At 31.3% G+C, this 27,275-nt stretch overlaps 1 protein-coding gene across 8 annotated transcripts in view; it reads left to right on the forward strand.

Annotated features, from left to right (window-relative positions):
* The window catches only part of ELP4 (elongator acetyltransferase complex subunit 4), a 252,442-nt gene that overhangs the window by 121,432 nt on the left and 103,735 nt on the right, over window positions 1-27,275 (forward strand). For 6 of the 8 annotated variants that reach the window (XM_073216359.1, XM_073216360.1, XM_073216362.1 and 3 more), the window contains exons 8-9: window positions 5,131-5,239; window positions 8,129-8,235. In XM_073216359.1, the coding sequence (XP_073072460.1) occupies window positions 5,131-5,239; window positions 8,129-8,235 (216 nt within the window). Of the gene's footprint in view, window positions 1-5,130; window positions 5,240-8,128; window positions 8,236-13,557; window positions 13,716-13,756; window positions 13,799-27,275 lie in introns of those variants that run through there. The other 2 variants (XM_017664053.3, XM_073216363.1) reach the window with 2 other exon arrangements.

Raw genomic sequence — 27,275 nt, forward strand, 5'->3', positions numbered from 1 at the left:
TTGCTTAATCTTAGTAAAATTTAGCAATTTCTTTTGCCTTTGCGATTACATTTATTTACCATTAGCACTTTTGTTGAATATGTTTTAAGCATTAGAAAAAGGAACTAAAATATGTTTATGATTTCCCTACATGAGTATCAGTAGGATATATTAATGCACCCAAGGGAGTATTGCAGTCAGAATTTTTTTTAATTTACAAAAGTTCCTTTATATTTTAAAGTTAATTGTGTGTGACTTTGAATAAAGTTCAGTATTAAATCTGGGAAGATTTAATCTAATAGCTTCATTAAGTATTGACATTATTAATATTATTATAAACATTTATTATTTTATGTGATAAAATTGTATTCTTTCTTAAACTCAAAATACTTATAAACAGAATTATCTTCCCTACTATCAAATATTTTTTAATAAAATAAAAATCCAGTCTACAGAAGTAACGGGCAACTCTGGGGAAGGTAAGGGAAGGTTTGTAAGAAGTTATAAACAGTATAAATAATTCTTACTCTCAGTTTCTATAGAATGAAGAACTTAATAAGCAGGGAAAATAAAATACCTCATTAAAGACCCCTAGATTTATCTCTTTTCTAAGTTTATATTTTTACTACATGATAAAGAAACATTGTAAATTTTAGTGTTAATGTTTCTATACATATCATACCATAACTTGAGCTGTTGAGTAGCATATTTGCTTTTTTTTTGTCAGGATTCCCTCCCTCTCCCCCACCCCCACACACATCATGTCATGTATAGGGTCAAACATTAAGTAACTTAAATGTTTATTTAACGTAATAACGTTTTTGTGCTGTTGTACTACCAAATCTGATATGTGTGCCTTACTCAGATGGGAACTCCACCCTTCATGTTGTGTGTTCTTTTTCTTAATTTTAATAACCCAAGAATATCTTCTTCTTTAAGGCATTTCATAAATGCTTTATATCATTAGTTTATTCCTTTCAAGCTTCTTTATAATTAAGTGATTGGTTAGTTACTTTTTAATTCTCTTATTAAAATCTTTCCTGTAAGTATATTTTGTATTGGTACAAACTATATCCTTTATATTGTCGAGGTAATTAGGTCAAAGAAAGTAAGAAAATATTCAGGGTTTGAGGTATTCTAATTGTTACTTGGTTACTTGAAGTCTGTATCTCAACTTTTTATTAGAAAATGGAGGGAGCTTTATATGAGGGTAGTTATATTTTTATCTCTTAAAAAAAGTTCATAGTTTTGTCTTTATGGGCCAAAAATTAATGAGCATTAAATTAATCTTCCTTTATTTAAAATCTATTTAATGGATTGTCAAATCCTAGTAAAAATGGGTTATCATTCTATAAAAGCAAACAAGAAACATTCTATAAAACCAAAGAACAATCAAAACAAAAACTCTGAAGATTTTTGTGAAGCTGAAATTGGAATAGGAAAGTAGTTAACCACTCAACCTGATTTGCTTTTTTAATTTGCAGTAGCATTTGACATAATTTAAACTTAAATAATTAATTAAGAAATTATGCTGCAACAGAAAGTTTTAAGAACCTTTTATGTAAGTTAGTACAATGCAATTCAAGACTGCCAGAAAACTCTGCAAACTCCTGGACACTGGCTCTCTTCTCTTCTGGCTTCCCTCCTAGTCATATCTTGGCCGCTATCCAGAACTGACAACTTTCACCCAAGAGTGAAGGGAGATTTGTCTCCTATAAGAAGGATTTTTGAGCCATCCTAGATTTTCACATCCAGATGGGCCAGGAGGAGAGATGGCAGTTATCATTGTACATACTTTGGTGATGTCAATGTGCCATGCACGCACTATATCCATCATTTTACTCATATTGGTGAATCCTGAATGTCCTTACTTAAAAGTTTCTTATTAGAAATATAATATATTGATTTCAAAATTAACAAAAAAATTATTCAAAATTTATGTCTACATAATTGATGCACAAATACCTTTTCTTCTCCATTTCCAACTACATATACTGTAGACCAAAGAAGTTTTGCATCTTGGCTAGTGACATAAAAACACAATCTGTTAAGATGAGAATATGGGAGTTCCAGTTTCAGGGCTTCTGCTCAGATCATTACACTAAACCTGTGGGTTATGTTCTAACAACTTACTGTCCATAGTTTATTCTCCTGAAGTGAATTGTGGATATTGTGCTTTTAAGGATTTTTTAAAGCTGTTTATTTTATAGTCTCAAGTAAAGTCACCTACCTTTATTAAAAGACCATTTAGTATTAATGTTATGATTTGAAAGACCTTTTGACAAGTGGTTTTAAGATAGAATTATATCAATACATCATATTCCCTGTGAATCTTGGAGATACATAAGTAATCTACAACAGTCTTTTAACTTTTTTAAAAACATGTACTTTTACATGTCCAAATATCTTCTATGCTCCTACAAATAACCAGAAGACTGAATAAGTTTATAATTAAGGTAAAGATTATCTCAGTCAGAAACTTAGATACTACTTTAAAATAATTCCAGTGCTTTTTATTCTGTAGATGTTTTTCAGATATCTCTATAACTTTCACAATTAATCTGGTCTGCCACATTACATAAGCTGTTTCACAAAACTGTGCAGAAAGTGATAAGGTCACTATTTAATATAATTCATTTTATGGTAATGATTAAAGGTTTATTCATGTTCTAATAACTTATGAAAGCTTTTAAAATAAAATATAATTTGTAGTTAATAACTATGGTATAAAACTTGGAACTTAGAAATAAAATAAATGAAATATATGGTTGAGTTTCTGAAATTTTTAAATCTAGACTGTACACATCTTTTATATTTCAAATTTATTAGCTTTCCTCTCAAATGGATAAACGATTTTTTAGCTTCCCACAAATTACCTTTAAAAGACCTATAATGTTGACAAATATTACAGGGTAGTAAATAGTTTATTAGTAAATTTTAAGGTTAATTTAAGGAAAGAAACCCTCTTTGAAATAAACAAATGTCAGGTTGACCATTTAACTACACAGGACCTTACTTATGTACTACTAGAATGGAAGACTAATCTCATCCATAAATCTTATGGTTTCTATTATTCATATGATCAAGAAAGCCCTGGTTTATATCACTAAATTCCTGAATAGTTAAGTTCTAACAAAAATTGACTTTATCATTTTTAATTCAGATATTTAGATACAAAGGCTTATTAGTCTCCTATTTATAGATAAAAGGAAATCTGACCTTTTTGGTTAAGAAATATTGTCAGTAGCCTTTATAAGTGCTTGTTCCTCTGAGGGTCCATGACAGGAGTACTCTTCCAAGTTGAGTTTATCCTAAAAATGAAATGATAAAAGCCTGCTTGTTATCTAAGATTCTTCTTAATGGGAGAACCACATGGTTATTCTTCATCTCCCACTTGTTCTCACCCTCTACAACCAACCCAGCCCCACCCCACCCCCACCCCAACATTGTTAAGTACTCAGCACAATGAATCATTTTCAAGTTGACTCATTGTGAACTGTCTCCCAGCTGTTGGAATGTCTGGCAGACATTTTTGTTTGGGTGAAGAATAACTGGCTGAAACCCAACCTGGATGAGTTTGATATAATAGTTTTTGCTAAAGAACTATTGAGAGGAACATGTTTATGGCCTCTGAAGCCCCTGTTATTCCTGGAGTAGGACCATCCCCTGTGGCATAGAACTGAAAATAAGGAATCAATCTGGATTATTTTCTCATCATTGAATGAAAAATTGCGTTAGAAAAAAATAGGGATTTCCAAATTACATTTGTTTTCTACACTTGGTACCCATATTATTGAAAGTATTAAAGACAATTAAGGGTAGCTTTTAACTGGCTTCTTTTAAGAGCACTGATTCAAAGGCTGAAACATTATACACACATTTCTACTCACAGATGGGTTTCAAGTACTGCTCTAGATGTGAGTTAACCCATCATTTAAGCATAATGTTTAGTGACAGAGGCTACTGTGTGAGTCAGGTAACATTAACCAGTCTTCTTTTATTTTTCATTTTTATGCAATCTTTACAAAAGGGCTTAAAATACAGAAGAATACTAGTAAGCTCAGTAGTCAGTCACGTTTTCAGAAAATGAACATATTTGATTATATTTGGACTTCTTATAGGGTACGTAGCATCTGACTGATAAATTTACATGGCTATTTTACATTATCTGTCCTTTCTTTAAAGATTATTAAGACATTAACCAATGTATACAATGGGAATTTCAAAGTTATAAAATTTTATAAACAACAGTTTTTTCAACTTATCTATATTACTTTTCAATTTTATCTTTAAGAGCAAAGTTTTTTCTAAGATATAGTATATAAAACAGTTTACTAACCTACCACCCTGTCAGGGGCTAAAGGAATACTGAATTTCCATTAAATAAAATAATTCAAGAAAGCCTACACAGTATTTAATGGTTATATTTTTATAACCGTGAAATTCTGAGTATTTTAGAACTTTTGCTACTTAAAATGTGACTTTTTTACAATATATTGTTTAGCAGTATTTTTATTTCATGTCAAGTTGTATTGGGAAGGAAAAGGTAGTCTTAACTAGTTTAGCACTAATCACCTACTATCTTTTCTGTGGTCCTTATCCCAGAGCCAAATAGCAGCATCTGGAAAGAGAACAGAAGACTCCAGAGCTAGCCATGCTGCAGCCTCTTAGCCTTCCATGCTTTTCTAGGATGATATAGAGGACCTCAGCTGTTGCAGGGCTGGGACCTGGTCCCAGTTGACAGATGATAGTGGGACCTTGCCTTTACATTATATTGAACCATCCATCTACTGCTTCTAAGTCCTAATGTGTATCAGATTTTCCAAAGGGCTATGGCTAAAGTAATTAGAAAAATAATAGTGTATGAGAAGAAAGATGGTCTTACCCCTTAAAACAGAAGTCAAAGTTTATGTTTTCTACCAAAAGTAAGGTATGCCCCCTCAGTTCTTCAAATTAAAAAAGTTTACTTTACATGGGTTGGAATTTTCAATTAAGGCTTGTTTTCAGCCTGGGGTAGCTTTAACTTTTAAGTTATGTGTCTATGTTTATAGTCTGTCTTCTCTACAATTGGTCATTGAGGTAGCATAATAATACTGTGTAAAAGTTATATTTGTAAGCATAACATGAATGTTTTGTTCCCTTGTTTTACAGAATAAAGCAATTCTTGCTCGTGTTACAAATTTGTCAGATACGGTAATTGGTTTGGAATCATTTATTGGTTCTGAGAGAGAAATCAACCCATTATATAAGGATTATCATGGTAAGCAGCACCTTTATAATGAGAAGAGCATGTCTTGTTGCCTCTAGGGTACCTGGAAGCATCTTGTCTAGTCATATCTACTGTCAAGTAGCAGAATTTTATTTTATATGTCTGTCAAATGTTTTCCATTCCTGGCCAACCTTCCATGGCAGCTTATCACCAAACTGCATTAAGACTACAGACTGCGGTAACTGTTTGAAAGGAGTTAAACCCAATACTAAAGTATGGCTCAATCAGATATAAATTTTGTTGCCCCAGTGGCCTAAAGTTGCCATGATATCAATTGTACTTATTAGCCATGTTTGAAATAAATGTCATATTAATTATAACAGCTTTGCACAGCAGTTTATACTTTACAGTGCTCTGCTGTATGATAAATAAAATTTACACCATATTTTAAAAATCCTAATCAATCAATTTTCAGGAAGTGAACATCTTTGATTATATATTTGGGTTTTTTTCTGTTTGATCATTTTGTTAGTTTGAGTTATGAACAAATTTTTAAATATTGCAACACTAGTATAAACACAAGTTAATTAGTCAGATGTTTTACTTACATTTTTAAGCTTTTTATAGTATTTTAGTCATTTGATTAATTTGGGGATATTTTTTAATAAGGGTTCTTACAAAGAACTATTGCAGTAGGAAAGGTTTAGTAGTTTTGCATATTCTAGCTCTAAACTGAATATAGAGTATGGTTAAAAATAAATTTTTTCCTATTTACTTATTCTGCATAAATATTATTATTGCTGTTATCATTATGGAGCTACTACAAGGAAACATCTAGTCCAAAGACTGAATAGTTTATTTGAACCTGCTACAAAATTGTGTAATTGTGATTGTAGGACTGTGGTAATTTCTAGAGTCTACAAAAGAAAATATTATAAGATATTTTATATGATAATCACCAGTGTTTTGAGGAGTCAGCATACAACTTTAAAACAAGAGTAAAATAGCACAATCCAACAAGTATTTTTTAAAAAACTATAAAACAGAAGCTGTGAACAAAAGCTACATAAAGTAATTTGCCTTGTGATCATTTACTTGCATAGTTGTACAAATGGTATATGCCCAAATTAACCCTCTATATAATTCACTTAATGTATTATTGTCACTATGATAGGAAGAGATCCATTAAGATTAAACTATTTCTTTTTTCCTTTCTAAAAAACTTTCATTGCATTATGATTGACATATAACATTGTATTACACTGTACAATATCAAAATTTAACAGATGGAAATATTATAAAATGATTACCACAGTTTATTTAATTAACATCTATAACCACACATAGTTACAATTTTTTTCCTAGTGATGAGAACTCTTAAGATCTACTCTCTTAGCTACTTTCAAATATATAATACAGTGTTGCTAACCATGATCACCATGCTGAACATTACATCCCCATGACTTATTTATCTTATAACTGGATAATTTCTTTAATTTAGTATTATTTTCATTTTCTTTCAAAATAACTCAAGTTAAATATTGCCTTAATAAATTATATCTGTTAATCATTTGTAAGTATTATGACTTTATAAATTTAGTAAAATTTCATATTCCAAAAAATACTTTTTATGCTGAAATCTCTAAATTAATCAATTATTCCCCACCAATTAATGGATGGTTCTGAAAGAGTAAATTTTCTATTAATAAGAAGGACCTCATGAATCATTCATTCATGCTTTAAGGACTCTTGATTTAATAGCTAAACAAGCCACATGCAAGTTTTAAATGAGAACTGTGCAAGTGAAAGTATGGTGTACTTATCTGATGTATTTTACTCAATGGCACTGTGTGAGATATTTTTAATTGTTATCTAAATAAATTCTCAGTAACATCTTTTACACCTTTTTAAGTTTAAAAAGCTGAATCAGACATTTTAGTGATTTTTGAAGGGGGATTTCTAAAGTTAAGCACCTGGAGGTTTACCCTGTAAGCTAAAACTAATGCATACATTACTATGTGCATTCAAATGTGCATTCAAACACACACAAAACTATATACCAGAGAAGCAGTTCTGTAAAAAAAAAGTTATCTGATTCATTCAAATGTAGATTTGTCTTCTTCTCCCATATTTAGGGAGATTTTTAAACATGAGCTAAATCAGACACAGAGGTACACTGAAGAATCTTCCATGTCTGTCTTCTTTTATGGCAAATGACCCCGAGTTTAGTCAGAAACTGCATTAAGCTGCACAAAAGCCATCCAATGCCCTTGTCAGAAAAAATTAGCAAGTGTTTCTACTGACAAGAGGCCAAAGCTCACGGTTTACCTAGCACTGTTACAAAGATTATAGCAGCTACATAAAGACCTAACATGCCACAGAAATGAGTTCTTGGGATGGCAAAGAGGTTAGTATTTGATTCTAGAGTATGCTCTGAAATGTAGTTTTCTTCAGTGGTTTGTTCAAGTCATTAATAAGGTACAAAATGAAATACTTTTCATTAGTGCTTCACTGGTTATCAGTAACCCATAAGCCTTGTTTTGCTGGCTGCTTACTGGTGCATTTAATAAAATAAAGATCACTCAGTGGTGCCGTGGGCAGCATGCAAGGTGATAGCCATATTTGCTTACTGTAAATACAAGAGAAAATCACACACAAACCGGCTGTAGTTTTGACAAGTATTAAGATCCCTCTTTACATCTGTACTTCTGTACCAAAGTGCAATTAGTTTTCCTCGCACAAGGATTTCTGTTTATCTTATTCTGCTTGATTACTTGAGTATAATCACACCATTTGCTTCATTGCTTCTGGTAGTAAGCTCCAGTTTTAAAAGGGGAGGATGCTTGTGTGTAAATTTGCAGGATTCTGCTGTTAGACTCTTTAATTTATGCAACCAAGAGAGCATTTTTAGTTTTTTTCTTTTAACTTCCTTTCCACAAGGTTTGATTCATATTCGGCAGATTCCTCGGCTTAATAACTTGATTTGTGATGTGTCAGATGTCAGAGACTTAGCTTTTAAATTAAAAAGGAAGCTGTTCACCATTGAGGTAAGAATTTTTATATTTTAGCTGACAGTCTTGAGGTAAATAGTATCTCTTTATATTTTAATTTTATTTTTACTTCAATGAAATTCTTAGAAGATGTTTCATGCTATGTTCTTTTGGTATAAAAAATAATTTTTAGACTATATTATTTGTTTCTTTTATTTTAATGGTATATCATTAGAAAATAGCAAAAATGATTTTGTTTAAGATGTCCATTAAAAGTAAGCTCCAAACTTAGATGATAAGTATGACATGCATATGTCTAAGACTTTGGAAAGCATATTTAATTAAATGTTAATGAGCTGTGCTTATTTGTGTGTGGGATGTGAATGCTTCCCACAACTGTGTATTGCTAAGAGAATACATTCTCTTGCTCTCTACATTCTAAAAGCACTTTTCTTTATACTATTAGTGAAATCACTTTTCTACTTTCCGTGCTGAATAAAACAAAGTATAATTTATATCAGTCTTTAAGTAAATTTTCTACAAAACTTCAACTTTTTTGTGACCTTTATGCAAGCAGTAGTGACAGAAAGTAGTAGTACAAAAGATTTATTTCAACTTAATCTTGCTAAAGAGCAAATGAACATAGCACTATTAAGCAATTAGGGTTGATGTATTTATTAACGAAATAAATGCTCAGAGAGAGATGGCTTTTGGGTGATGTGATAGTTATCAGTATAGTCAGTGCAGTTTTTTTAACAAAGACATAAAACAGCCAGGCAGCCTTGACAAACCATTTTGTTTAATCTCTTTTCAAATGAAAAGCTCTAAGCAGGCCACTTGTCTTAACTGCTTGAAACCATAAAAAGAGAGAATTGCCACCAATAAATTAGCATATTTTTAACTTCATCACCAAATGATGGTCAATGTGGCTTGGCACTGCTTTGGTGTTTGGGACTTCACCCTTAAGTGACCATTTTGGCCCTTTTTTGACCCTCTGCCCTCTTTAGTTGGCCACTTGATAAGGTAACTTAATGGTTCTCTCTCTTTTTTTCTTTCCCTTCACATTTGCTAGTAGCACTAACCTATAAATCATTGTAAGGGCCCTATCCAGTGACAAATTAATGTGCCCTCCTCCTAATTAATGGTCATCAATGTCCTTAATTATCTAATCCTATTGAGAGTAGTTAATAGTTAATCAGGCAGCCAGTTCTTCAAGCAGGTCATCTCTGCAGGAGTGTTAGAAGTTTCTCATCTGAGGGTATTCCCTTCAAAAGCCACTTAAAGCCAAAAGAACGAGAGTGTAGAAATACTGTTTCTTGAGCTAATTTGCTTTAGTTCTCAAAAGAAACCATTTCCATGGAACCCAACACTGTAATTACTCAAACAAATTTCAGTTTTTCTAACAGAATATTGAGAAATTAACTATAATATTGATTAAAACTTTTAAAGGGATTAATTTATAGTTCTTAGTATTACAAAGAAAGCATGCCCCTTCATTTTATTTTAAATTGGATTTGTATTTTTGATGAAAGATGTGACTTATTCTCCATGTGACATCTTTCTCCTAAGATGAGTATTCCAATGGCCAGGTCTTAACATCTATCAGCATACAAATGTAGCAATGATATTCCCTACTGAAAAACGCATTACACCCAGGGAAAAAAGTAGCACAGTAGTGTGAATCATGTTTATTCTGTCTCTCTCCTCCTCTCTTTCTATCACACACAAGCACATACTGGGTCTTATTTGGGGATGAAGGGGTAAAAATAAAGGACTTACATAACATCAAGTGGGACCTCTCCTTTGAATAACTTTAGGTTGTAATATTTTACACCTTACACTTGCTACTGATAAAAGATCTTTTATTAACCACATAGATTCCTGTTACATTTCCTCTCTTCTTCTCCCCACAATGCAAAATAAGAGAGCCATTTTAATTGGTCACCCTGTGGTTTGGAAATAATATTTGAAAACAAAACACAAGTAGATCGTTATTTTTTTTAAAAGTTAGGGTTCAATTTAGTAAATCAAATCCTTTACCTTTTTGGCTTGTAACCCAGTCAATAAGGTTTTTCTTAATATCTAGAAATATAGATGAAATGCATTCTAAATAACTTATTTACTTATGCCATAAACTTCAATTTTATAATTAGAAAAAATATAAGTTAAAGGATCAAACTGAATAGGAGTACAAATAGGTATAATTATAACAGGATAAAATCATGTGGTTCAAGTAGGATTAAATGTTTTAAATATAACACTGTAGAATATACAATGCATATCCAAACAGATAGCAAATTTTTGGTGATATTTAAACTGGAAATGAGAGGATTTCTTTATTGGGAGAAAAATAATCAAGTGGCAAGTTTTGATATGCACAATGAATAAATGTGTTTTTTAAACTGTCTTAATATTTTAAAAAATGTAAATGTACACTATATTAGTCTGTAAAGTCTGAGGCTATAATATACCAGGCATTGAATCTGTGTCTTACTTTGAGAAGGGGAAGGTAATTTAGCAGGTAAAGCAGAAATAAATCTTAAGGTTACACGTTGGAATGTAGGGTCAGTCACATGGTCTCAAAAGTTGTCAAGGTCGGAAACAATGGGCAAAAGAAACAGGCAAACACCCTCATCTCTATTTTTAGGGTAGCATTTCTTTGATTTATTAAATCATCACTCTTTTTATATATGAAAACTGAAATTGTTTTACTAATAGCCAGCAAGGGCCTCCAGCTGGTAGAACAGATTTAGCTAGTAATCCCTGATTTCTCTGAGTAATTTGGAGATGACGAAAGAATATTTCTTCTGTCTTGGAGTGTGGGTTGGAATTGTCCAGATTCAAGTGGAAACATTTATCTAATCACAGTAAATTTTTACTAATACCTAGTATTCATCAACTATGAAGCTCTATAAATTAACCCCTCTACAAGATCATAACAGAATCATAGCTACAGTAATGACACTAAAATCTTGCCATGCTTTCTGGGTAAATAAAATAAAGTTTAAGGTTGATTCAGTATGGCTTCAAGTTAAAAGAAATAGCTCTCTAATTCTTTGAAAACTGATAATACTTATAAACTGTACATGGTAACTCTCTAGCATATTTGATTAACTAGTATAATACTTATTCCTTGGCCTTACCACTTAATCTTGATTTGATCAAGCAAACATTCATTAAACCTTTAGTATGTACCAGGCACTACACTGGCTTATTTGTATTTCAATATAGTGATTAAATACTTTATAACAAAAGACTTTACTAAGATATAATAGTAGACTCAACATACATAAACTGTCTTTTTTATCTTTGTATTTATCCCAGATCTAAGAAGAGAGTCATACACTTCATAGGTATAAAATCTTTCCTTAAAGATATGTAATATAGATAAATTATGGGGTTTAAAAACAGTCCAAATAATACAGCTATAAATACTACATAAGCTCCACTGTCAAGTAACCTATGAACAGTTCCTTCTCTGTTAAGTTCTTTAAGATGTGTAATTTGGGTACATAGCTTCACTTCCAAGCTGAAATAGCTATTTAGACATATTTTTTCAGTTTCTATAATTTTTGCTTCTCTAATGTTGGGATTATCCTTAGCCAATTTTGTCTTTATATATAATTATGATGTAATTGTACATAAACAAGTTAAGATTTGGTAGGATTAGAAATGTGCTGCATTTAATTTGATGATGTAACAGCAGCATTTTTATGTGCATTTAATATTATTTGCTACTTTGATTTTGTATTGTTCAGCTTGATCTTAGCATTCTAATTTTCTAATACAAATGATAATAACGTATTTTTACATTATTTGCAATCTCTAGTAAGGTTATTATAAACAGTTTCTGCTTTGGCAGTGGGACAGTTATCAACTCTAAGATCCAGTCTTTCTAAGTTTAAGTCAGAAAATATGGTTGTTGGGTCACACTGAAATATATAAAAGACATACACTGTTCACAGCAAATTTTCAATATAAAGATAAACAATACTAATGTAAGCTTTCATTGGTCCTAAAGTATTTATTATAAGTAGTATATCTGTGTAGGTCTTGTACATTAAATGAGTATTGAGAATTCAGAAAATCAAAGTAAATCAAGTTTATTCAAGGTTGTCTTGTAATACTTGCCCCTAGCTCAGAATACAGGACCTCAGTATCTCTCCAATCACCAAGAACTTTTTCTCACAGAATAATTGATCAACCGTTATTAATTAACTGTTATTTTTTATACTTACTTAGAGGTTCATTCATAAGTGTTAAGACCAGAATAGCATATACCATCAGTATAAATAAGCTTTATATAATGTTACCATATACTTGATGTGATTGTGTAGAATTATTGTGTAGAATTATTTGAAATTTTTACATATTGGAAAACCATAAATTCTACAAGGGTGTCAGTCACAATGACAATGTCAGACAATCTAGAGTATTGCGTATCTTTGTTTCTAGGCTTCCTTACTTCCCTACATATTTTTTCAACAGCCTTTCCATTTTTAAAGTAGAAAGTTAAAAGAAATAGCTCTCTAATTCTTTGAAAACTGATAATCCTTATAAACTGTACATGGTAACTCTCTAGCATATTTGATTAACTAGTATAATACTTATTCCTTGGCCTTACCACTAGAAAGTAGAAATATTACTATATGTTTACTATATCTAAAGATAGGGAGGAGAGATGGTAATTATTTGTCAGTTCACAATTATGTTACTAAAATAAAATAGTGAAAACATAAATATCTGGCTCAGGAGCATTCTTAAATTGTAGCATAATGGACCATACAACCCAGTATACTTTTTGTGATAATGATGCTCTCCACAAATATTACTTAGTACTTCTATTCCTGGATATACTGCAGTTAGCAAAAGAGAATCAAAGTGGAACATAGAATATATTCTATATATTAGAATATATTTGTCAAAAGTAAACCCAGATTAGCATTCATTAACAATGGAAATGTTATTTTCTGTGTTTACATTTTAATATATTCATCATATTACCCTCCCGGTATTTGCATTTTAATTCCCAATTGATATAGATATAGATTAAGTCATATAGGTTTCACACAACCTCCAGAAGTTGGTTTATACTATACTTACATATTTCACATGTCATAGTGAGCCTATCAAAAATGCATACCACCTTAAGGAGAACATAGTTTTGAAACTGTCTAATCCTGTTTCTCCCAACTTTGGAATCTTAATTAGAAGAGATAAGGAGAAAAAAACATCATTTAACTAAATTATTGTCTTGAATCTGTAGCAAAAGGTATAATCCGCAATTGGGCCAATTAGTGAACCCCATAGTTAGCTATGCTGCAGCTAACAATTTGATTAGATCTGACACCATCCTAGTTCTCACTGTTGTTTTGCCAGGTATGATGGTCAGACTTCAAAGAGCTTGAGGCATCAGCAGGGCAAGGTTTGGAGGCCAGCTTAGGTCCGGTTGTTAATCTCTCTGCTAAAACCACAGCAGCTCTCACACAAAACAAGCTTACACGACACAATCATGCGGTATTAAAGTTTGGGTGGAGTCATGCCAATTTGCCTTTGCTTTTTTGATGATTGACCAAAGATCGCTACAGGACTGGACACGTGCTAAAAGTATAATGATTAGGTAAGTTCCCAAAATATTTGGAGTATTTTTTAACTTCCTATATAAATGTCATGAAAATTTATTCCCTTTGATCAAACTTTCCAAGTAATAGTACTGTGTTGTGGGGAAAAAAGAGTATTTCTTACTGGCAGCAATCCCAAACTTTTCACTTACCACTTCATAAAAATTTGTTTTTACATTAATAATTCCTTAAGGAGAATATAAAAGGAAATTGTTTCTAAGTGGTAAGCTTTTAAAAAATCTATTAAGCACATTGAAAGAAAAAACATTTTTCCTGAGTCATTTATGTTCACTGACAATTTTTCTGAGATTTCTTTATAATTATTTTCCACTTAAATGTTGAGTAAAGTGCCCTTCCAGGATGTGAATGCATAAGTGTTCTTTTCTCTGCATTCTGATTTGTTGGGATATTGCAGTAATAGTGACATGTTTCCATTCTGAGAAAAGCCTAAGGCTGCGTTAGTATTATTCCGAATGATTGAAGCTGCCATCTTGCTGACTTTCCCTTAGGCAACCGCAAGGCCTGTTTGCTTTTGTGTTCATTTCACATGCTTCCTGTGAGTTTAGCTGGCAGAATATCATTGCTTCATTTTGCAAGGAAGAGGAAATTCATGTTTGGCAATTGTATATCTCTGTATGCTCATCAACACTTAAGATACTAAACTTATAATTCATTACATCAAATGAATCCTATTTCTGAGAAATATATTAAAATGTTTTATGACACCTTGACTGAATAATTTTATATAAAAATGGTCATTTTCCAAATTGAACTTAGGGTGTAGTATTTGACATTGTACTGTTTTTTAAGTTACCCAAAAAGTTAAGGAAAATTAAGGAAAAAAATTAAAGGAAAGCATGTATTTTGAATAGTGAGATGGTTCCTAGAGGGTAAGAACATATATTTTACTAATACGTCCTCTAAGGATGAGTAATAGATACATAGTAGAACTTAATAAAAATGGTATCCATGAGCTTTGTCATATATATAGGTAGTTTTGGGGATGCTTTTGTATTTAAAATATCCTAACTTCAGTCCTGCCTCAATATCTTTGCACAGCAAATGTCTGTAATGTCACCCCTCCTATCCTTTCAATACTTCTTCCTCTTCATTGAATTGTAGGTTCAAAATCTCAGTTTCCTTCTTAGGTCTTCCCTGACTGGCCTATCTGAAGTATTCACTCAGTTGCCTACTCTTACATACTCTACTCTAATTCTCAGTGTAACACTTATGTATTACTGCAGTTATTTACCAGTCAATTTGTTTACTTACCCAGCCTCACTCAACCTAACGTGAGCTTCACAAGAGTAAGGACATAGTCTGTCATGTTCGCAGCTAAATCCTAAGCACATACAGTAGGTAGTCCATAAATATATGTTAAATTGTTGAAGTTCTGTTTTTAAAGTAACTCATGTCTACTGTAAATGTATATACTAATCCATGTATTGGGTATCTGGTTTGTTCTAGGCATCACATACATTACCATATTTAATTCTTACTTGATCCTTACAGGAACCCTTGCCATGTGCATTATCACTACACCCATTATAATGTAAGGAAATACAAGGAGCTATATAACCTTCCCAAAGTCACAGTCTTGTTAGAGGGAGGATTAAACACAGATCTTCTGACGCATGTGCAGACCTACACTGGGAAGTCAACATTTTTAGGAGCTCTGTTAATTATTATTAATAAGTAAAATAAATAAAGAGTTTATTGAGCATTTAACAGGGACCTGGAACTATTTCAAGTGCTTTTATAGGCATTACCTCATAGATCTCACAATAGCCATCTACTCAAGCAACTGAACTTACCCAAAATCAGTTAATAACTAATAAAAATGACACTTAAATTCAAGTCTGTTTTATTCCGAATCCTGAGCTCTTCCCCACAACCTATTGGTCATGCCTTAAGCTGTACTGCCATCTCATCTTCAGTGCACAAGCCAGAAAGCCTACACCCTGATGGATAAAAAAAAAAGTATCAAAAAATATGTATGTGTATGTGTGTGTGTGTGTATATATTTACACACATATGTGTGTAAGTGTGTATGTATTTATATATACTCTTTTAATTTTCAAGTTAAAAATTCTTCTGTTCCTAAAAAGCATTTCTACTCCTATTAAGCACATTATAAAAGTCAGATTGGATCAATCATAGTTTCTCCCTCATATAACATTTTGCTATTTCTTTTGTGTGTGTGTTTGTGTGTATGTGCATATACATATATATATATATACACACACACATAACATATATATAGGTAGCAATATGTTTGAGTTGCCATGATACATATGTATAGTAGTATATATATATGAATAGGGTGGCAAGATTGTTCTTTCCTTATTTTTTTACTTCTTGTATATGGTGGGTATTTTTTTAATAGAAAGTTATATTTGCAAAAAATATAAAGGCCATTCCCTAAAACACTACCTATTTTTAATAGAATTTCTAGATCATAGCTACATAAGATGGGGAAAATATGCTATATGAAAAAATACGGTTCCCTTGTTCCAGTCAACTATATAGATATGGTTCAAAGTATCCAAAATTTAATTACAGTGTATCATTATTGTATTCACTTAAGTTATACGTTCAGGTACTTTTGCAAATATTAATTTGCTCATGGTTATTTACTATGTTTTTACATTTTGTGTTTTTCTAAGTTATCTTACACTTACCATCTTTGGGGCATCAAAAATGATCTTGTGAAATAAGGTGTGCACAATTTATAAGATATTAAGAGTCTACCAAATTCAAATTTTCAAATTCCTAATTTTTGCTTCCCCTTTTGTTATAACTGGTTCTACAAAGCTTTGATCCATTCATATTAAAATGTGTTTTTTCCTGTTGCAAATGTTTTATTTATTGGAAGCTCTTTGAATACCATCTTAAAACAAAATGAAGCAGTAAATCTTACAACTGCAAAATATTGTCCTCTTTTATTGATTAATACTACTGTTTCCTACAGTTTAGTAATAAGAAATTTTTATTTCTTACTAAGGAAAAGTTCCTCACTAAGGAAATACAAGATGAGGTATAAAGTATTAGTTTTTAAAAGGTAAGACTTGGGGGACCAAAATAGATAAAAACAGGAGTGCATGAAAATGCCTTTAGCCACAGCGCAACTATAGCAGTTCTCTTAAGCAGAAATTAAAATTTGGCAAAGTTTCTACTGTCACAACTCCATGCCACAGTGGACATCTCATAAAGCAGCCAGTTTAGAGTCTTTATATCTAGTGTAGTGAAGTTCACTGAATTGTTTTGTCAGATGCAGCAAAATCAACCAATCATTATTGTAGAGAATTCAGACTGAATCATTTTTGCATAAGCCTTCCAGAAATAAAATACCTAATATGAATGGTTTAATGAAATTAAGTATTTAGTTTCAATTTTTTGTAAGACTGTCAAAAATATATCGTATGCATTCATAAATTTCTGAGTAAATCAGTTGCCCTGTATTTTATTGAAAGTTTGTCTTAAATATTACTTAATATGAATGACACTTAGGATGCACTTGGATATTCGGGTAATTTTTGACAGGTATATGATTCTTCACTAAATATTTCAAAGTAATAACAGTTCCAATTGTATGGTCATTTAGTAAAAAGAGAGAAGGAAGTATCTTTTACTAGAATTAAAATTTTCTGTTATAAAATGAAGGTGGTCAAGTTTGAAATACGTTTTTGTTTGCAAAGTATTAAAAATGAAGTAGTATTTAATTAGGTTTTCTAGGAACTTAAGTGAATTACTAATGAATGTTGTAAATGTTTAATTCTTATATGATTGATAAAATAGCTAATCTTTGTGATCAATAGTTATTAAAAGGCATTATTATAGTGTGGTCTTAGTTAAATGTTTCAACTTTTTACTTACGTATTATGCCAGGATGGGGGGTGTTTGTTGATATTTCTGCACAATAACCTAAGGAATATTTTGCCAACTTATACTGTAGCTATGGCATAGCATCGAGAAACCTCATAGTAAAAAGCCCCTTTGAGCAATTAAAGGTCACTTGTACATATTGTAATAGGCTACTCATTTACAAGATCTTTGTTAAGGGTCAGTGCAGTAGCATGAAATGGATTGCCCTTGTTGAGCCTGTAAATAAATGGGTCAACTTATCTTGTATTCAGTGGGCAAAGGGAAAAGCTAACACAATACTAGTTTATTAGTATTTTTACAAATTCTAAAATGTTAAGCAAAACCAAATACACGAGTGCTATATTCTTGACATATATAATTATAGAAAATTATTATAATATGTAGCTATAGTTTTTAAGGAAACCTGCTTATACATATAAATACACATATTTGTTAGTTTAAATATGTGGATCATGTCAGGTATAGAAAAATAGCACAGTGTTGGTATTCAAATGTCCTCTAGTGTAAAACTAGCATGTTTCAAAATAGCTAAGATCTATATAGGCCATTTTTTTCTAGATTGAAATTCAAAACATGTCAGGGATAGATATGCAAAAGGAAATCTAACTAGATAGTGATTTAATTTTAATTATCTTTCATAGCCTTTCTAATGCTCTTGGGGGAAAAAAGGTGGTGCAGGGAAAGTATTAGTAATGATCTGTGCTGAATGAATTCAGTCACCTGATTTTTTAATAAATTAAGACCTTAGGATAAAAATAAAACTAATGATGAAAAGAAAATATTTTCTACCTTAGAATAATTTAAATAAAAAAGTTAAAATTGGAAGGGACTTAAAATTTTGTTTTATATATATAAGGTATAAGTTGTTTTTTATTCTCAAAATCAAATTAGTAAAAATAAACTAATGAAATAAATTTATCCAGCACCTTCTAGATTCTTCTCTCTGAACTCAGCCATTCAGACACACAACTATACACCCCTAATTTTCTTTCTGGCTCCTGTACACTACCAAAAATGAAGGATATTTAAATTTGTGTAGTCAATGCCAAAACAAATCTAGGTCAAACAAAAATAATTTAACAGCAGGTTTGAATCAAAAATTAAATGAATGATGATAAATTACCATTTATCTGCAGGACTATTTGGTCTATAAAAATGAAAAGGCCAATCATGAAATAAGTAGCCAAGAACAGCCCTGATCCAACTAATCGCCCCTTAGCTCTTGAATATCCACTCTGCACTATTTTGTTTTTGCTGCCATACTTCTTTAGCACAAAGTTAGATTAGTGAAAACATCATGCTTACGCCTCTTCTATAAAATGTCAGAGCTTTGGGAAAACGTGGTTCACTTAGTGGCGCAAATGCTTTAAACTTGTCTGTTTGACTCATCATCCTATCCCCTTTTCCTAGTTCAGTGCCTAATCATGCAGGTACTCAAAAAATATTGAATGTCCTCTTGACAGTGCTCAACATATATTGGTATGACCATAAAATCTCACCATCTCAGACTAGTCAGAAGAGTCTGATAATGATAATAGTTTCCATAAATGGTTAATATACTTCTAAGATTTGAATAAGTAAGATAACCTTCAAAAATATTGGCTAATAGCATAATGAACCATCATTGCTGAAATAGAATTGAGCTGTTCTCCTAAGAAATACCAGACAGAAAATGAGAAAGATAAAATTTTTAGTTAACAAAAGTGATTGATATACCATTTGAATCACAATTTCCTTATTGTTGTTCAAAAATTATTTTGAATGCTTCATCTTAAAAGATTTTTAGTAAATTTTCCAAATTTATGAGATTTCCCCAGAGCTGATAAAAATTAGTCCTAATTCCCCCACTTAAAGTGCCTATACCTTTTAACCCCTTTAACCCAGGAATTACCTGTTAATATACCTGGTCTTCTCTGGCCAGTAGAGCTGATTTTATTGCCTGTATGTTTTCTGGCTTTTAACAGAAAAATACTGTAAAGGATGTGTGAGACTTACGATTTAGGGAAGAAATAATTATGTACAATAGAATTTGAATACAACATTTTGAATGTTCTACAATTCGTATTTACACATTAGCAGTAAAGCATCTAAAATCACTTTCACAATAACAGAATCTAGAACTACCATTGTTGAAAAATCATCCTATTGACCTCTTTGTGCACATGAAGCTGACAAGTCCCAGTCTAGTTCTTTAGTTTGACTTCTTAAGAATTTCCTCTCGGGAAACCATTCCAGTCCAGATAGAAATCTAAAGACAATTACATTCAGAAGAAAAGCTTTATAGTGCATAATTTATAACTGAATGCATTTCCTTCACATGTCCTATTGACTTAATGTATAATTCAGTCAAGAAAGAGAACATATACAGATATTTTGGAAATGTGATCTACTCTTCATAGTGTCATAAATATAGACCATTTCTTTGCTTTATATTTGATTATTATAACATTCCTACCATTTAATTGGAAGTGTTCTTATTATACTTTGGTCCATGTAAAATTAGAAAAGTAAAAGTCAATATTAAACTAACCATGCCCCTGATTCTTTAAGCATAGTTAACATTTCAGCCTGTGGGCCAAATCCAGCCCCACTGTTTTTTTTAAAATAAACCTTTATTGGAACACAGCCAGCCCTATTCACTTATGTATTGTCTATGGCTGCTTTCACACTGTATCACTAAGTTGAGATCTTATGGCATGCAAGGCCAAAAATATTTACTATCTGGTCATTTACACAGAAAGCTTTCCATGAAGAACAACCCCTACTTTAGAAGACTATATACTTTAAAGAAAATTTACTGAATTATCAATTAAAGGTTATGATTTATAGACTTAAACTTAATTTTATTTGAGTAATAATGAATTCATACAGTCATTTGATGTATAGTTTGTACTTTTAGAATTAATACAGGTGTTTGTCTCTGTGTGAAAAATAACCCATATTTCTTAAAGGTTCAAATTCAAGGGAATTTAAAGTGCTTCAGAACTGCTTCTTTTTTTTAAGTATATTTTTTTAATTGAAGTATAGTTGATATGTATTGTTATATTGGTTTCAAGTATACAACATAGTGGTTCAACAATTAGACACATTATTAAGTCCTCACCTCAACTAACAGTTACTGTCAACACAGAAAGATGTTGCAGAACCATTGACTGCATACTGCACTTCCATCCCCATGACCAACTTCTATTATGATTGAAATTTTTGGACCCCTTTATTCCCCTCATTCTCCCCTCTCCCCCATCCCAACCCATTCCCTGTAGTAACCACCAGTCACTTCTCAGTGTCTCTGAGTCTACTGCTGTTTTGTTAGTTTTGTTTTGTTTTTAAATTCCACAAATAAGTGAAATCATTTAATATTTGTCTTTCTCTGCCTGGCTTATTTCACTTAGTTAACATAATACCCTGTAGGTCCCTCCATGTTGTCACAAATGGCAGGACTTCTTTTTCTTTATGGCTGAATAATATTCCATTGTGTGTATGTGCCACTCTTCTTTATCCATTCTTCTATTGATGGACACTTTGGTTGCTCCCGTATCTTGGCTGTTGTGAATAATGTGGCAGTAAACACAAGGGTCCATATATCTTTTTGAATCAGAGGTTTTGTTTTCTTTGGGTAAATTTCTAGAAGTGGAATTACTGGGTCAATGGTATTTCTATTTTTAGTTTTTTGAGGAACCTCCATACTGCTTTACCTAGTGGGTGCACCAATACATTCTCACCAACAGCATAGAAGGGTCCCCCTTTTGTCTACATCCTCTTTGGATGGTGGCCATTCTAACTGTTGTGAGGTGATATTTCAATGTGGTTTTGATTTCCATTTTCTTGATAATTAGCTGCAGTGTGGATCATCTTTCATGTGCCTGTTGGCCATCTGTATTTCTTTGGAAAAAACGTCTGTTCCAGTCCTCTGCCCATTTTTTAATAAGGTAATTTGGGTTTTTTTGGTGTTGATGCATATGAGTTCTTGATGTATTTTGGATGTCAACCCCTCATCAGATAAATCTTTTATAAATAGATTCTCCAATACTGCCGGTTGCGTTTTTGTTTTGTTGATGGTGTCCTTTGCTGTACAAATGCTTTTTAGTTTGATATAGTCCCACTTGTTCATTTTTATTTTGTTTTACTTTCCCAGGGAGATGTATCCAGGAAAAAATTGTTCATGCTTATGTTCAAGAGATTTTGCCTATGTTTTCTTCTAAGAGTTTTATGGTTTCATGTCTTATATTTAGGTCTTTGATCCATTTGAAGTTTACTTTTGTGTATGGAGTTAGGTAGTAAGCCAGTTTCATTCTCTTGCATGTAGCTGTCCAGTTTTCCCAACATCAGTTATTGAAAAGGCTGTCTTTTCCCCATTGAATATTCATGGCTTCTTTATCGTGAATTAGTTTACCATATATGTGTGTGGGTTTATTTCTGGGCTCTCTATTCTGTCCCACTGATCTATGATTCTGTTTGTGTGCCAGTACTGTACTGTTCTTATTACTGTAGTTTTGTAGTATAGCTTAAAGTTAAGGAGTATAATTCCCCAGCTTTCTTCTTCTTTCTCAAGATTGTTTTGGCAATTTGGGGTCTTTTTTGGCTCTGTGTGAACATTAGGATTATTTGCTCTAGCAGAAATAGCTTCTTAATGTATGCACATATTTTCCCATCTAACCTCCCTAAAATCACATGGAACACAGTTTCTTAGAGGCTCCCCATTTCAGTTTCTACAAACTACAGTTGCTAGAAAATTATTTTAGAAACTAAAGCAACTTCCAACCCTTTAGTATTAGTACCAATTTTGCCTTATGAAGCTTACTTAAATTGCTATTTTCTATACATCACTGAACTCATAATAAACACCTAATGCATGAGGAACAATTATAACTTATATGTACATCTTCTTACTTTGCCTTAGATTTTTATTTCTTTTATAAACATTATAAATAAAATTAACTATTTTATGGTATTTACTATACATTAAACCTACATCTTAAGCATGAAGTCCAGATAATTTTTATATCCTTTAAAGGAAATTTTCCTTTTTTTATTAAATGAAACATTAATTCAAAATAACAAAGTAATAATATTGAATTCTGAAGCTAAAAGTCTTTATGAATTACTGGTTTATACAACTTAAACTTTAAAATTCTGTGGTTTTTTTATTTTTAGCATCTCAAGTACACTTCAGATGATTAAAAGTGATAAAATCAACATTAAATGTGGCTTTCCAAATTTACTATTATAACCTAAGTTAAAGTGTAGCAGTAAACTTTTGATGACTTATTGATAAGGACATATTTCAAACAAATAATTGATTTTATCAGCAGTAAATATACCAGAAATAGATTAGCTTTTCATTACCCACACACCTAGTGTATATAATTGATAGTCAAAGTAAAACAGAAAATTTGAGTACTGTAAATCAAGAACAAGAAGTCTTGCTTATTTTTTCATTTTATTTTATAAAAATTGTAGGAATTTCTTAAGCAAGGAAACAAGGTTATATTGAAACTTAAAATGTAAATAAGTTATTAAAAATGATTTGGGGGTTGTAAGATTATTTTTAAGCCTTAAGAGATTTGAATTGGAATCTTTCAGCGTTTTGGTTAGGAAATTTAAACATGTGGTAACAGTTTTACTTAAAATTGCCTTTATTTTATTTCGTGCATATTACTATTTTTTAAAGTAGTTATACAAAGATTAATGTTCTTTGCATTTAAAAATTGTTTTAAAATTAGATAAAACAAAACTTTTCAAAAGTATTAATAATGTAGAATAGAAAAGATTGCATGAAACCACACAAAAAGGACTCAGCTGAGTGTTTTCAGCCTAATAAAAATGTTGTAAAAATACTTGTAAGCTTGAAAATCACACTAGCTATTCTTGTTTCAAATTCTGTTTAATATATTGTTCTGTATGATTTTATAATAAACAGATTACTCCTTGAACAGGAATTAAGAATAAAGCTGCCAGGAAGGGGTTTTGTTGTCAGAATAGTTCCCGCCTCATGTTTTGTAAAAGATTTCATGGTACCATTGTACAGAGTAGATGATTTAAAACGTGTTCCCAAGATAAACTTTCCCATTGTCATTAATGAGGATGGATAATACTGAATGACAAGTGCATTAGGAATGACACAGAAAGAGCTGTTAGATTTGTCAGAGCGTATCACTTCAGGCAGTGACACTTGAGGACATTCTTTTTGTGGATTTGGTTGGGGAGGGGGGGTCTGATTTAAAGATACCAAAGTGTATGTTTGCTAACAATATTTTTTACAGTTTATAGCTATGTATTTTCCAGTGTGTAGAAAATATTTGGAAGGTTCTTTAGATTAAGTTCTAACACATTTTACATTTATGCTCTTGTTATATCCTAACTTCTTCCTAAGAAAGGTATCAAACTTTGTAACATATAAATGTTAAAATATTTGCACAAAACAAATTTTTCTTTTCAAAAGTCTTATTTCTTGGGTTATCCAGATGAAGGAAAGATATTAAAAATTAAAGTTTTAAAATATATTTTGCTGTCTTACTCCTATATATAAGATGGGACTCTGTTCTGCATTACCTTTAGAATAAAGATTTTGAAATATTACATGTAATTTATATTGTTTTTCTAAAAGTATATTACTTTAAAGAAACATGTTTTAAATATCAATGAACAATTAATAATGTATAGCTTTTCTGGTATTTATAGTATTTCCAAACTGTGGTATGCCTCTGTTTCTGTTTTGAACATGCAGTTGGTTATTTTTTGCCTTGATTTATCTTTCATGCTGCCAAGCAAATTTTGTCTCTGTATACCTTTTTGACACTAATAATGACTGAGTCTCTGTTCATTTGAGTTCAAGATTTCCCAAGCGGCAGTTTGGAGCTAGGATAAACCATCTATCATGATTGCATACCACTAATCTGTCAACCAAACCACCCTATGACTAAATTATATTTGACAGTTCACCTCTTCTTGATGAGCCTGAGGTGAACATAGCTACAGACTATCCCTGGGAGGACATAGCAACTACTCCATATGCTAGGGAGGGTCCTTTCATTTGTGAGACAAGACTTAAACTATGCCTGTGGCAGAAGGGAGATATTTCTATCTTTTCTTTTATTTTTGTAATTATCATCAGGATTACTTTTATAGTACAAAATGTTCTTTACCCAAAAATGTTTGGTAATCATTTTCTGCCATTACAAGTATTACTATAGGTTAACTTCACCATGTGATTAATAACCAGTCACTTTTTTTAATACTTAGGCTTTCAGAAATGTTTTTATTTACATATCACAGTTGTCAAATATCAAAGATTTCCTGTTAGTATTTTGACTCTTACCAGAATTTACTATTTAAACCATCTCAGTAAATTTTTGTTACAAAAATGTTTCTAAGAAGAGTTTAATTCTCTTATTTCAACGTAAAAATATTTTTCAAAATAAGTTTCAAATTCCTTATTTTAAGGATTCAAAAAAATAGATTTGAAAAGAATAATAAATTCAACACCGTAACAGGAAATACTATTTTAATGTTTTGATAAAGATTTCTTCTCATGTGAATCAGAAATTATCACACATTTGAGAGGATGGATAAGGAGATATTACAGGAATTTTATTAATACCCTGGAAACAGAGAAATCTGAAGTAATTTTCAAGAAAATATATGGAGGGTTTAATACTGAGACTAGTTTTAACAACCAACATGGCAGGTCAAGTAAGCAACAGATTTCAATTGGAAAAGAAATTTCAAGGATATTTAAACAAAAGCATTCGGATATTAAAATGTTTTTTCAAAGACCACAGAAGTTTGTTATAAAATGGAATCTATTTTAATCTGTCCTCTATTGTTGAAATGTGATTCCACCTGAAGATGTTCAGATGGCTTGAAAAGTTTGGCCCACATAGTTATGTTAGTTTATCAGGGCTAGCATTTTAATAAGTTTATTCCTAATTGTCCTTTACTTTTAATTAAATTTTATTCCCTTTGAAAGATTTCTTTTACTAAGGGCAATATTTTCTATAATCTTGATCATTAATGCTTTCTGCACAAAGTTTTTTTTAAATGCCTTATGTCAAATAACCATCAATTTTATTTTGGAAGGTTATGTAAGTTAGTTTCCAAGTATCACAGAGATCATTATTTAATCAGTACAGTCAGTCTAACACTCAAATTTTTGGATACAGTATAAATTACTTTTAACAAATAAGCTTAATCTGCTTTAACTTTTATTATTTTCTACATTATTTTTATTTCAATTAATATAATGGTTGTCAGTGAAACATACTAGATTTCAGTAAAATCACCTAAAATAAGAATACTAAAAAAAAGTGTCAAAGTGAGCTATTTATATATTACCACAGTTTTGATTTCACCTACGTAATTTCTACCAGTGAGTTGTAGCATAATGTATTTCAGTGACATGTATTCTGAAGAAAAGAGAGTATTATCAAAGTAAATTAGTAATATATATACATATATATATTCTTTATTCCAAAAGTGGTTGAGTGAAAAAAGTCTAACTTATACACTGACTTCTAATCGTAAGCAGGCTTAATTTTGTGCTGAATTTTAACTTAGGCAGTAAAATCTATGATCCATTCAGCTTATCATATTCAGTTACTCCTCCCATCTAATTATATGATCTTAAATGTACTTTTTTATTATAGGATACATCTGCATATTTTTTAATAAATTGCTTGCATATTTCCCACAAGCATCTATTTTCTAATCAGAAGAATTGATATTACATTGCTTCACAGTAAATATTCAAAAATTTAAAAATAGTAATTATTGAATAGTTATGATCCAAAAAAGTAATTGCTTCATTTGGAAAGCAGAATGTTTATTTTAAAATTAGAAAACAAGCAGATTAAAATGATGTTTTGTATAATATTTGAATAACTATGCTTTTTGTTTTGGGTTTTAATATAACATATTTTCAACACATTTTAAAATATGCCTATATGCCTAAGCATGGTACACCATGAATCCTGTAAAAAAAATGTGACCAGAGAAGAAAGTAAAATGGTCATGCCTTTTAAATAAGTTATGTGACATTATCCTGAAAAATGCCTCAACACCATCACATAAAACAAAATTATTGTGATCTTCAGACTACTCTTAATAAAATGATTTGCAACACTTAAATCACTTGTTTATAGCAAGAGGGAATAATTCTTTCCTACTAAAGTAACTCCCTCATCTTTGCTGTAGAAATCGGGATGAAGTTTGTGTGTGTTATGTGTGTTTGAGTCCCTTGAAGTAAGATGTAAGAAATTCTGTCAGATTTTTAATATCTTGACCTATAATGAAGTGTTTATTATTTCAGTATAATATATGTGCTTGGTTAATTGAGGCTTCAGGGACTAATTATGTAAGTGAGATTAACTATGGATTTTTATTAATTCATTCAGTAAATATGGAGGTACTTTTGGGTGAATTTTTAATCTTGTACAATGCTTTTTATCAAAATACATTTCCTTAAGATCTGGCTTCTGGCTGCCTCTCCAGCTACATCTCTTCTTACCTGAATGAACTCCAAGTTGCAGACTGACTCTTTGATTTGCAGCCCCCACATTGGCCCATTCTGTCACTTCCAGGTGTGTGTAAATA

Source organism: Manis javanica, chromosome 11 (genome assembly GCF_040802235.1).
Source record: "Manis javanica isolate MJ-LG chromosome 11, MJ_LKY, whole genome shotgun sequence".
Lineage (NCBI taxonomy): Eukaryota > Metazoa > Chordata > Mammalia > Pholidota > Manidae > Manis > Manis javanica.